General features: G+C 39.9%; 1 protein-coding gene across 1 annotated transcript; it reads right to left on the reverse strand.

Annotated features, from left to right (window-relative positions):
- Positions 1-10,493: 10,493 nt before the first annotated feature.
- Positions 10,494-12,346, reverse strand: cldn5a (claudin 5a). The gene has a single exon (XM_061729479.1). It carries the CDS (start codon positions 12,098-12,100, stop codon positions 11,453-11,455), a length of 648 nt encoding a protein of 215 aa, XP_061585463.1. The 5' UTR covers positions 12,101-12,346; the 3' UTR covers positions 10,494-11,452.
- Between the last annotated feature and the right edge of the window lie 1,314 nt (positions 12,347-13,660).

Raw genomic sequence — 13,660 nt, forward strand, 5'->3', positions numbered from 1 at the left:
AAACAGGCAGAGCTGTTGGAGCAGGGCTGCAGGTGATAAGGAGCCCTGGTGATGTTCCCATCATGTGTGATACAGCATAAGTAATGGGTAGGAAGATAAAAACGTATGCTGTAATTTGAGAATGTTTCCAAAGTCAAGCCAAATGCTGGATATCACTCAAACTTTGTTGCATGACCTGATATAAATGATCTTTCTGATGCACAAAAAAAAGCTACAGTTTTCAAATACTTGTAAAAGTTTCACTCAGTGTCAGCTTGTGTTCTTTAACCTTTATTTTGATGATTAAAAAGAAAAGTAATTCCTCCTTTGCAGAGGCATATCCTTGACATTTACACCGGTCTGCATAGGTTGAACTCAAACGCTCTGTTTGTTTACACTGTAGGTGGATTAGTACATACATTCCTGATCCTGTAAGGACGACTTATCAGACATGGGGGGAAAAAAAGGATTAAGCACATTTTAATTTGCACAAAATATTTCTAAACCAGAGGCAGCTGTTTACCTTTTCCCTCCGTCTCCAACAATCCCAGATTCCAGACAGGATTAGCTTCAGCAGATGATACCAAACAAACAGCTACAGATGTCTGTTTTCTGCCCTCCGACTGTCTCGCCCATCACGTTACGAGGATGATCTCTCACTGGCACCTAAAAGTCACATGCATACGAACATCCACGTATCTGCAACTTTCCATCAGCTTTATTTTCTGTGCTGGTGTTCTTCATCTCTTTCAGCCTGTCAGCCCAGAGATGACCTCAGTCCTCACAAACCCTGCAGCCTCTAAACTCTTTAGACCTCTCACAGCTGGAGGTGTTAAAATCCACATTTTTAAAGTGCTTGTAAGTAATTGCTTTGGTATTTTTTGGATTCAATACTAACTGATGTAACTGAAGTTGCCCCCCATCAAATAGCTCAGGCAGGTACCCTGTTTTATTTTATTCGAAATGTGTATTTAATGGGTATTTGCCTTGCTGTTAATGTTTACTGCTTCTACACGTATACAAGCACCCACCCACACAACTTTTGATGAGTACAAGTATCTATCTGTACTCGTTGTAATGCACACAACTAACATATGCAAGTAGCAAAGTTGTGATCCTGTATTTTGAGGTTTTTTTTTGTTTTACTTTCTCAGACAAATAAAGAAATAGAAAAAGAGATAAATTGCATTCAAAGATTTCAAACAGTGGATTTGAAAGTGAGGCTTGCAGGTGGTTAGCCAAGCATGAAGACTGGGGATGGAGGAGAACCGCTGGCTTGGCTCTGTGTTTAAGTAAATTTCTCTAAAACTTGTGTAGTATGAAGTGATACTCCTTGTGATAAGTACTCCAGGTTTTATTGTCTTTGGACAGAAGCTGGTGGTTTTTCTCCTGTTGTTCCAAAGTTAGACTAACTGGCTGTTGGTTATAAGACAATAAATTGTTTCAGTAGTTGCTGGCCATTATATATGTAGTCAGCATGGAGTGTTAGATGGTTAGTATTTTCTTATAGTGCTTGGCTTGACGACATGTTTTGTTTGATTTTATCCTCCTGCCTTTTAAATTACAGTTCAGCAGAACTTTCACTTTCACTGTGAACAAAGTGACATCAGGCACTGCCGCTGTTCTGGGTCTGTTGCGTCTTTGTATTTACAGTCTATGGTTGTGTAACTTTGTGTACATAGGCTTTGCTGGAACTGTATACAGTACTACTTGTAAATACTGATTATACCTAAAAGTAATACTCGATACACGACGCAAGAAACGAGGCAATGTGCAGTCTTTAAGACGTACCTGGGAGTGTGCTACTTCTGACCAGTCCACCATGCGTAGCGTCTCTAATTCTGCACCACTACAGAGAGAGCTGTGGTCACTTGACCGGCTTATGCTGCAGCATATTTGCCTGATGACCACCAGACCAGCTCCGGTACTTACACTGTACACCAGAGATGTCTCACTCAAGTACCGTCCCCCACCTTATTTCACCTTGCCCCTGGAGAACATGCAAAGATAATTATAACATAGGATAAGATAAATCTTTATTGTTATTGTCACTTATCACAATAGGACATCGACACTCATGTATTGATGTATTGATTATACTATTCCATCCCGTCAAGGTCATGACATGTTTCACTACAGATCTTAATTCCGTCCCCTCTGTCTTGATGTTGCCTACCCACCGGATGGCAGTATCTCAGACTAACTTATGTCCTTCAAGGTTTCTGTGGTTAATTCATGGATCTGAAACAAACATTTCCAAGAAAAGGCAAACCTATGAAGATAAATAGGAAATGACTTTAAAGATAGATGGAAAGTAAAGATATGTTTCTATCTATCAGAGACAAGGCGGTATCTTTTTGTCTGTCTGCCACACCTCTATAGTAATGAGGAGTTTATGTCAATTATTAATAATTAAATGCAGAAGCAACCGTGTAATATAATTTAAAAAAAGTAGATAAATTGAAGAAGTAGCTGCTGTATCTTTGACACTAATCATAATGCTGAGGTGGGCCAGGATGAAATCGAGCCTGACACCCTCATTTCACAGTATGAGTTTGAAACAACTTCAGTTCAAGGTAGAAATTTGAGAAGAGTTTAACCTTTAAAGTCATCCGTTTAATTGTTTTCTGACCTTGTAACGGTCTGTCACTATAACTAGAAACATCAGGCCTGGCCACCATTGCATGAAACCTGCTTCTGTTCTAGACTTGTTGCTTTCATATGTAGTGTAACAAGCACTGGAAAGTTGAGGATTAACTTTGTCTTTCAAGTGGCTGCATAGGCACCAGCCAATCAAACGGGCCGGCCGGTCTCATGTCTGCTCTTGTGACTGGCTATAACTCTGAACACACGTCACAATCTCCCTCTCCTGGGGGAGATAGAACGATGTTGCATTACATCCATGTGAATCCTGCATAAAGCCAGATTAACTTCCTTTAGGGGCATCCTGGCACCCCATGTAACAGACTTTTCTTTCCCACTCATGCCATTTTAGAAGTATGCACCCTTATGTTCAGAGGCAACGTCTATTACACGATAACGAACCCACACCTCCCCGATGGCATAAAATGACATCATGTGATTTAATGTTGTGGTACCAGGTTAACTTAAACCAGTCTAACTATCTAATACTGAGATGGAGACGTGTTATATAAAGTGCATTCATGTATAAATACATGCAGCATTATTTTTTTCTTGGGACATGTCCCACAGTAGGGACCTATCCAGGAGGCGTGGCCGTCCTATTATTTTAGGATTTGCACACTGGGATGCCAGGAAGGAAAACCCATGAAGTGCAGACTCAAAAACCCCTCCTGCAGTCGGGTGCGATAAGGGTGTCCGTCTTTGTGGTGGGTGGCTCAGTCATGCGGGACTTCTTTTTATGGATAACAAGCAGAACAACTTTCATTCTTGAAAATACACTGTGGTCCCCTGCACAGGATTATGGAGAGTTTATGAAGCAGAAGACACCACCCCCCCTCCACCTCCCACCCCCCACTACCACCACCTTTATATATATATATATATATATATATATATATATATATATATATATATATATATATATATATATATATATATATATATATATATATATATATATATATATATATATATATATATGTATATATGTATATATGTATATATATATATATATATATATATATATATATATATATATATATATATATATATATATATATATATGTATGTATATATACACAGGACTGTCTCAGAAAATTTTAATATTGTGATAAAGTTCTTTATTTTCTGTAATGCAATTAAAAAACAAAAATGTCATACATTCTGGATTCATTACAAATCAACTGAAATATTGCAAGCCTTTTATTATTTTAATATTGCTGATTATGGCTTACAGTTTAAAATTAAGATTCCAAGAATATTCTAATTTTTTGAGATAGGATATTTGAGTTTTCTTAAGCTGTAAGCCATGATCAGCAATATTAAAATAATAAAAGGCTTGCAATATTTCAGTTGATTTGTAATGAATCTAGAATGTATGAAATTTTTGCATTACAGAAAATAATGGACTTTATCACAATATTCTAATTTTCTGAGACAGTCCTGTAAATATATAAATGTACCTTGTTGCAGATTATTGTATCATTGTACATCTGAAATTGTTGTTGTTGGTTATTTTAACCACCCAGCAGTCCTAAGAATAACAGTTTCCCTGCAAGATGCAATTAGCGTGGAAACAATAGACTTACCGTAGTGCACATCTCAACGCTTATCTTGTTTTTGTGTGTGTGTGTCTTAGTTTGGCTGTTTGTTTACTTTGCCGTTGATTGCAATATCCTACATAAGCATGGGAGTCCAAATTACCCCTGGAGGCCCACACTGAACGCAGCTCCGCCAGATGAATAGAGTGAAATCGTGGTGTGCTTTGTGGCCTCGTTAGAGGAGGTTTCTTGTTTTGTCCTGCGTGGAGAGAGACTGACATCACATACGTTTGGCTAACCATGCCAAATCAGAAATGCCTCTTTATCCCCCCACAGACATTCTTCATGCTGCCAGGATTGCTCTTCATCCCTGCAGAGGGATTCCTTTCTTTACCACTTTATCCGCTCGGACTTCAATATGTGCAAGTCAGTGCAAGCTTTTAGGCGTCCAGTTATTTGAAATGTCTTCCTTCTGATGACGTGTGGGAAGGTGATCTCACTCTGATGAGCATGAAAGGAGTTGAGACTCCCTGATTCAACTTCCCCTGTCTCTTGTTTGCGATATAAAACACTCCCTGTGTGCGCTCTTTATCCCTTTTGTAGGAAAACACCCATCTAAAGCTGTAAAATGTTTATGGCTTGTCTTAAATTACGGGTTAAGACCTAATTATTGTGTTGTTTTTGGAAGGTGAGATTTAATATTTGCCAAAAAACTTCATCAGTAGATGAACAGCCCGTTATAAAAGTAGACATTTTCATAGTTTACTGGTTTACAGCGTTCAGAAGCGTGTTAACAAAATACCAGGAAGGGAAAAAATAAGCAATAAACTTCAAGAAGGCATCCTTGATGATTATCAGTCTGCAGAGATTTAAAAAAGAAATTCAAATGATCCAATTCTCTACGAGAAGGGATTATTCACAAGTGGTAAGCATTCAAACTGACTACCCAGGAATTGACCTCTCAGAAAATCTACACCACGGTCCGACTGTACAATGTTCAGAATATTATATGCTAAATGCTGACGTGCATAACAATACTTTTAGAAGAAAACTGATGAGGTTGGTTTTTTGCCACAGGAACATTCCTCAATCTAACAGAAAAACAATACCAAATACAACTGAAGGGTGCAAATCTACATCTGAGTAAACCAAATGATTACTTGAACAATGGACAGATTGGACCTACCGCCCTGCAACATGATTGCTGAAAAGGAAACACATAATTTCCTCAGAAACACCTCAGACCTGCTGTCTAACACACAGGGTGATGATTTGGGATTGTTTTGCAGCCACAGGACCTGGGAACCTTGCAGTCACTGAGTGGACCATGAACTCGTGAAGTATTTTCGACGAAAATCTGAGGCCAAATGTCTGATAACTCAAGCGTGGCTGGAATTGAGTCACAACAGAACTATGACACGGAGCACACAAGGAATGGACATCAGAATGGCTGAAAGATAGAAGAATCAAGGTTTTGGAAAGACTTTTTGTTTTGTTAAAGTCCAGACCTCAAGATAGTTGAAACGCTGTGGAAGGACCTTGAGAACGTTCTACATTGGAGATTTCCCAGAAAACCGCAATGGATTGAATTATTTTGTAAAACTGTGGGCCAAAATCCTCCCACAACAATGTGTGAGACAGATTATGTAATACATGAAACAGCGACTTCAAATCATAACTGTTAAAGGTCGATCGTTTTCTTTTTGGCTTCATTTTTGTCAAATGAAGATGACAAGATTAGATTATATTCAACTTGTTTGTCATTTTCTGTCACATGTACATTCAATGAAATGCAGTCAGCATCCAACCAGAAGAACAAAGTGCAAAAGTGCCAAACCACTGGGAATATATGGATATGGATATGTATAGTATTTACAGAGTTATGAATAAATATCCCAAATCCTCAGAAATGCAAGCAGTGTTTATAGGATGTATATGTTCAGGTAGAAATAAGTTTGAAAAAAATGTTGTTACTTGATGGATGATTTAATCTAATACTAATGCTAAACCTACCAAATCTGACGATTTTTATGTGTTTTGCACAAACAGGATTAAGAGAGAATGTACTGACTTTTGCATTTGACTGTATTTCAAATTTCATACCAGAAAAGAAAGGAATGGAAAAAGATGCTTAAGAAAAGGGGAATGTATCACAATTAACTTAAAAGAATCATCGTTCTTTATTTAAATTGAAAAATATTCCCAACACATATGAAACATAACATTATTAGGACATTCTGTGACATAATTAAATATCCCGCACAGGCATCTGCAAATCACTGCATGAACTCAGGGAAGATTTTGCTTATTTCAGCAAATAATGCCAACTTAACTTCTCAGTGATGAGTCTGGTGCTTAGTTGGTTTGTCTATAGGTCAGACCGCCCATGTGTAAAGCAGGAGGTAGAAAAGACTTTCAGAGTTGGAGAACTCTGTTTCCTCAGTCCTCGGAGGAAAACCGGTGACAAATGAATAACTGAGCGTAGAGTGCAGTTATTCAAACACAATAGAATATCACACATTCAGGAAGCAATGCTGTCTAATCATTGAGATTTAAACACACAGTTCAAATATTTAACAACACTGGATGGTGTTTTTTTCTACATATTTCACAATGTTTATATTTTTGTAAAATTGGTTGTAAGTTGATGCCGTTGGGGAACACTACTACCATCTTCATTGATCTCTTTCTATTTTTCTCCTCTGATTTTTCATTGTTCTTCACTGATAAATCTGATTTTATACACTTACACTAATAAACAATGGGATGGACATACAGTACATATAAGCATGTTTGCTGTACATAGTATATCATTTTACAACGTTGAGACACACAGTTATTCAGTTTGCATATTTATAACCAGACATTATCTTATTTATTATCATGTGAATCACTTGTCACATGAAATATATATCATGTTTCACTACAGTTGGGCCACTGCATCAGATGATTCTTTGTGTTTTTTATCATAATTAAGTACATATTTGTCACCATGCCGCAACATATGTGATATATTTGGAAGATTTTGGAGCCTGGCTGGAATTTAAAATTGCAGTTTAAGGATCTGGATTTCAAGAAAAGTCATTAAAAACAGATGTAAAATGTTGGATTTGCCACTAATCCATCATTATTCACTGCATTTAGGACTTGAAATTCCAAATAATGCTTGATGAAATTTTTCATTCTCACAATAATTATCTAACTAAAAAAATGTTCCCACTATGAAACCAATGTAAACTTGTCACGAACTGACATAGAGTTTCTTTATAATCGTTTTGATTTATTCGTCAGAAGTGGTAGAATTTCTAGAATCCATAAAGGAACACATTGCATTGTTACTGTTGTATTTGTTTTTACAAAGTTTTCTCTACAGTGAGTGTACGGGTGGTAAATGTGCTAAATGAGTCTAAAATCGGCTGCTTGTTGGACACGTACTGAAGAATTGTTGTTGCACCTGTCTTGGTGAATTTACAGTTGGTTTCAGAGAAATTTGCACAGCATTGCACGCATTGAAACACAGACTCCATCCTCCTCCTCCTCCTTTCCACACCCTCCATGTTCCTTCCTGTTTCTTGTTCCGTTGTCCCCATGCACAGGAAGCCTGGTTGTGCTACAGGTTTTGGACAAAAACGTGTGAGTCACCGAGCTATAAACTTTGTGGACATGCCAGGCAACTTTTTTTTTCCTTTTTTCGCCCCTGATCTCTAACCATGCTGGTTCTCGCATTGTTTTTCAAACAAATGGCTCATGGGGTCTTTAACCCTTTAGACAAAGCCATGTTTGTCCTCTGCATTTAACCACCTGCCGATTCTTGGCTTTACTATGTGTGAGTAAGCTCTATTCAGCTGGACGCCTGCAGACTGTATGCACCTGCTGGCCCTGGTGTGAGTCAACCGATAAAAACATGAATTAAGTCTCCTTTGTGTCAGAAATCATCTACACTCCTTTGGTTGTGTTTTTAGTATCAACTTTCTCTGTTCAGTGCTATAAATGAATGGACTTTCCATAAATTGGCTTTTCCTGGAATGAAACAGCAGGCCCCACAATCCCCTTTGTGTGTGTGTGTGTGTGTGTGTGTGTGTGTGTGTGTGTGTGTGCTGGAGGGGGGTTCTGATGAGATCATGCCTCGTCAGAGCAGGGAATTGACTTTTGGCCTTATCCGAGACCAGCTCCGAGTGCAGAGTTCACGTCAGGAGAAGTAATGCCACAGCCCATCCTCCAAAACAAAACAAAAAACACACTTCCCTCACAGATGACTGCACAAATCTGAAACATGTCAGCAACCTGACCTTTGCTGTGCGTCCGGCTGAATGAGGTCAAGTTCAGAGAGCAGTTTAGTGCTTCTCAATAACTCATGTAACCTGTGTCTGTGAAAAACCGTTGTATCGTCATCAACACTCTCAAACTGTATTACTCATTTGTACTAGTCGTGTTACAGTTTAGTTTTTGGCGGCATGTAGCATTCCCTAGTAAAATGACACACACTGAAGCGTGAGTGTTTTGCTGTCCCAGCTGTTTGCAGTGACCATTATAAGCTTTCAGTAAATCCTTCCTTCACCCCCAGACTGCTGTGTATATGCAGTGTGCATGTGAGTGCGCATGTGTGTGTCCACACTTGCTGGAATGTCTGCCAGCCAGGCCTTTTATTAGGCTCATCCATACCACCACATTATATGCACTTGTAGCCAGGCAACTGCAGGTTTGGCCTGGTTGCCATGGTGAGTGCCCACTGAGTGACGTCACTCGCACCATTTGCCTCCATTCTCATTAGAATTAGGGTTTTCTTTAAAGGTGCACCCCACCTCCTCCCACCATTTCCCACCACACCACCAACTCCCTCAACACACACACACATGCAGACACTGAAAACGTAACATGCCTTACACACTTTGCGCTCCATCACATTCTTTGCAGTGACTAATAGCCTTGCCAGCCATCCTTAATCTTGTTTCTGAGAATTTTCACAAAGTGAAGGCTTATGACTGGCCAGGGTAGGTGACTGAAAGAGTGTTATTTAACAAAAAAAGTCTGATATCATCTCAGAAGAGGCACATTACGTTTCCAGAAATCACTCTTAGTGTACTCAAGCCCAAGCAGACCACAAAGTACGAACAACTACTGGAGGTAACTCAGAACAAGCGTGCATATTTAAAAATATACCTCACAAAGAAAATATTACTGGTATTTTAATTCAAAATGAGAGTAGAAATTATTTATTTATGTTCTGTTTTACAGTTTATAATGAATTAAATATCCCCAGTTAACAAGAAAATATGCATATTTCAGCATTTTATTATCTTAAGTATTTGATGATACATTTCAGCCTCAGATTTGTGCCTATTCTTCTCGAAGGAAATGTGACCAAAGAAATATCAATATTTTCTCAAAGCAATCAAAAATAACAAAATGTCTTTAATAGACTTTCAATATTAGATATACTCTTAGAATACACCTCTGCATGTCATCAGGTCCTACTCCATCACAACTGAAATCCCTGTCTCTGATTCCACTGATTAACTGTTGTTTTAACTGTAAACTGATCTTCTATGTTCCTCTGTTTATGAAACAGATTAAATCTTTGCAATGTGGTTGGAAGTTTGTACAAACCCTTTGTACCAAATGAGAACTTGAACTCTCATGTCAAAAAACTATTTCTCCTGTCGCCTGTAACAAATTCCTCTGACTGTATGCTGAATTTTTATTTTCAACTTTGAAGAAGCATATGACCTGCTAAGATTCTTAAGTCACAGGCAAAACAAGTATGGATAATCTCTAGTAATCCAGTCACAGTTTTAGTGGTGCTACACACTGAAATATCTTGTGGTTTCCTTTTCTGATCTTGCCAATAGTGAGATTGTTCTGCAAATTTGCTGTCTGCAGTCTCATCCACTGAGTTTGACTAACTGTGATGCTGGAAGATGTGTAATCATTTCTCACGGAGCCCATCAGTCTATTCCCGTCGGAGGCAGCTGAGGATGACGACCTGTGAATGAATGAGTGACTTGTAGCAAGACGATTCCAGCAGCTCGAACCACAGCTTTAATTTGAGCCCCTTTCACTGACTGCTGATGAGGAGGGGAGGGGGTGATCTGAAAAAGGGGGTGAGGGGTGAGTATTGTGAGCTGAACAGCAGAGCCCCACTCTAGCTGAATGAGCATTGTCATCTGGATTTCTATGGATAACCAAAATACTTTTCTCCCGCCGTGGGGGTTGGTTTGTGGACTCTTGGTGGGAACGGCGTGTTTTTACGCACAGCCGAGGAGCGCACTTCAGCTTTGCAGACCTTTGCTTTTTTTTGTTTTGTTTTTAAGAACACACTTTAAATAAACATTTTAGACAATATATTCAGTTTAATCTTAATAAAATGAAACAGTATTGCATTTCATACACATGGATATGGAATCATTACGTTAAACTTCAAAACAGCAACATAAAACAAAGTTTATTCCTAGAATTTGTGAAGAAACATACTTTCCTGCACGGAAAATCACACAAAAAAACCGACAAAAAAGAACAAAAACAACTTTGTAGGTGCTCAAAACGGCAAAAATAAAGGCGTGTTCATCGAGGGTCTCTGTAATCTAAAGGTCCAAAAGTAGACAGCAAAGTTCAGAGACCCAGGTATTCAACCTCTGAGATGCACACGTACACACAAAATCCAGTCCGAGTTATTAAGGCTTTAATATGAGTGCACTTTTCCTCTCAGTATTGTCTTTAATTGTTATACATTGTTGTCAAGATGGCGGTGTAGTTCCCCTAAAGGAAATTGGTCTTTGTATGCGTGGGGAGCGCAACCATTCTCAGTTTCTTTACAACTTTGTGCTGACATTGCACATTGTGGAAAATGAGCAGTGTATATTTTCGGTGGCAAGACTTCCACGACAAAGGAAAAAAAAACACTGTAGTTACAACACCAAACAATCGAAAACACTAACAATTTAGAAGACTTACAAAAGCAGGTACCTAACAAAGATACTCCTTTTTGTCTTGAGCTACCTCTTGTAGATGATAGTCTTTTTTTTTTTTTTAATCTCCTGCAGACACGAAAAGGATGCGTTAATTTGTGGCCCGAACATACTGAAAGACCAGTGTAAAAAATAGCATTAAGGCTTCCATTGATTTCAAAGTTCAGATTTCTAAAAACAACAACAACAAATAAACAAAACGAACAAACAAAATTCTTTCAGGTGCAAAGAAAACGTCCGTTAAAAAAAAAAAAAACAGTTTTTGAAAAAGCTGCGTGCCACTTTTACGCACCGCCCGCTGCGCTGCGCGCCCTGCGCATGCAGCTACACATAATTCCGCTTGTCATAGTCCCCGTTCTGCGTGGTTCTCTTGGTCGGTGCGTATTTAACCGAGTATCCCGAGTTCCCGCTGGGGGGGCAGGAGCAGCACAGCAGCGTCCCCCCGATCAGCAGCAGCGCCACGGCCGCCCAGCCGATGTAGAGCGCGGCGCCGATCTCCCTCTTCTGGGACGACGGCACCTGCGGGTTGTAGAAGTCCGAGATGATGTTGTTGGCCATCCAGCACAGAGGAACCAGCACGCACAGCCCGCTCACGATGTAGACGGCTCCACCGGCGTTCACCACCCGAGCTTTGACGTTCTCCACGCGGATGCAGTTGGTGCACTGCGCCCCGGCGATCACCACCATGAGCCCCAGCACGCCCAGCACGGAGGAGATGATGGTGAGCGCCCTGCCCGCCTGCAGGTCGTGGCTCAGGGCGAGCACGGAGTCGTGCACCTTGCACTGCATTTGGCCCGTACTCTGCACCACGCACGTCATCCACAAGCCGTCCCAGATCGTCTGCGCCACCACGATGTTGGCCTCGATGAAAGCGGTCACCTTCCACATGGGCAGCCCGCACGCCACCATCACCAGCAGAGAGCCAATTACGCACATCGACAGTCCCACGATCTCCAGTCCAGCCGACACCATTTTCGTTCTTGATGTTGGATTTGCTCCTGCCTTGAAGTTGGACAAACTCTCTCCTTGTTTTTTTCTTCTTGTGCCTGACCTCTGGGATGGTTCACTTCTGGATGAGCAGCAGCGCCGGTCTTTAGTTGCGCATCCCTCGCCACATTTAAAAGTTGGAGATGTGGGGACAGCAAACCGAGAGCCTGTTTGTGAGTGTGGGGATGTGAACACAACTGGAATCCCACTAACACTGGAGCACGGATATGTGCGGGGTGGGGGTGTGTGGACTTGAGGAGAAACTTTCCTCCAATCCGCGCTCTCCGCATCCTCCAGGGACCAATTAAAGTCCAGGGAAGTTGTGCGACTGAATAAAGCGGTCCAGCGCGCATTGTGCTTTTGAACAGTTATTTACAATGAATAGAGGGGTGAGGGCTTTATGAGAAGGGGGAGTTGGGGGTGTTTGAGGTGTTTTGAGGTTATGGCGCAGCTGACAGAGGAGATGGGAAGGCTTGTTATTGATTTCTCAGACATGGAGGCTAATACTTGTCTGTAGGAGGAAACATTTCACACCCATTCTGTTACGTATAGGACTTTACATGGCTGTTCTAAAATAAGATTAAAAAAAAGTTACAATGTGTCAATTTTGAATGCATTTTGTTTGGCTCATCTTTAAAGCACGTTTACACCCATAAAAGACAAATTCCACCACCTCAATGTGGGTAAATTCATTTCAGTTATTCAGAAAAACAGGTAGGTCTAAAAGGTCATTTTTTTCTCCCCTTTCTTCATGCAGAGCTCTTTGTTTTGGTCCCAGGATAAAATGTAGCCTTTTTTTTTAATAGTTTTTAAAATTACAAAACGAAAGGATAAAATTGACACCTCCTCTTTGTTTTTAAGCTGTTTATCTGTAATAGCCTATCTATTTCACATATTTTTATAATTTTGGCTTTATATATTTTATCTTTGTAGATGCAAGATAGGGATCACATGAGTTACTACAGTTCTGACTAATTTCACACCAAAAAGGTCAAACAAAGCTGTTGCATGGACCTGCTTTTGTACTTAATTGAAATCCCTTTTCCCTATGGATTTGCTCAAGGACCTGGCCTTTGTAGCATCACTTATTTGAAAGACATGTTTGCCTATCTAAAGTTATAATAAATTAATAGTTGCCACTTATCACCACGTGGTTGCAGTTTTAAATTCCTCATATAGATGTCTATATGAGTTATTCACTGTAACCTACTATTTACAGTTTTATGTGTTTTATATGGTTTATGGATAGAATAATTTTCAGTGAGCTAATTACAGCCTAGTATCTGGATTTAAATTGTTTTAAGCGAATAATTTATATTAACAACACTTGCAATCACATATCCCACATTTTCTACAGACAAACCAGTAACGCAGCCAAGTTACATGAAACTGCAATAGTGAGGTAGTCATTTTGGCTCAACCTCTCATAGCCATAACAGGGTTCCCCGCCCGGTGGATGAGCCATAATGGCGTCAGTGACGCAGGATCGTAGCCCTTGCTAAAGCTTGATTTATGGTTCCGCGTTAAATCAACGGCGTAGCTTAC

This window comes from Cololabis saira, chromosome 9, assembly GCF_033807715.1.
Source record: "Cololabis saira isolate AMF1-May2022 chromosome 9, fColSai1.1, whole genome shotgun sequence".
Lineage (NCBI taxonomy): Eukaryota > Metazoa > Chordata > Actinopteri > Beloniformes > Belonidae > Cololabis > Cololabis saira.

What these genes read in the sequence shown, in the direction of transcription:
- cldn5a (XM_061729479.1), bottom strand. Translation starts at nt 12,100, where the DNA reads ATGGTGTCGGCTGGACTGGAGATCGTGGGACTGTCGATGTGCGTAATT.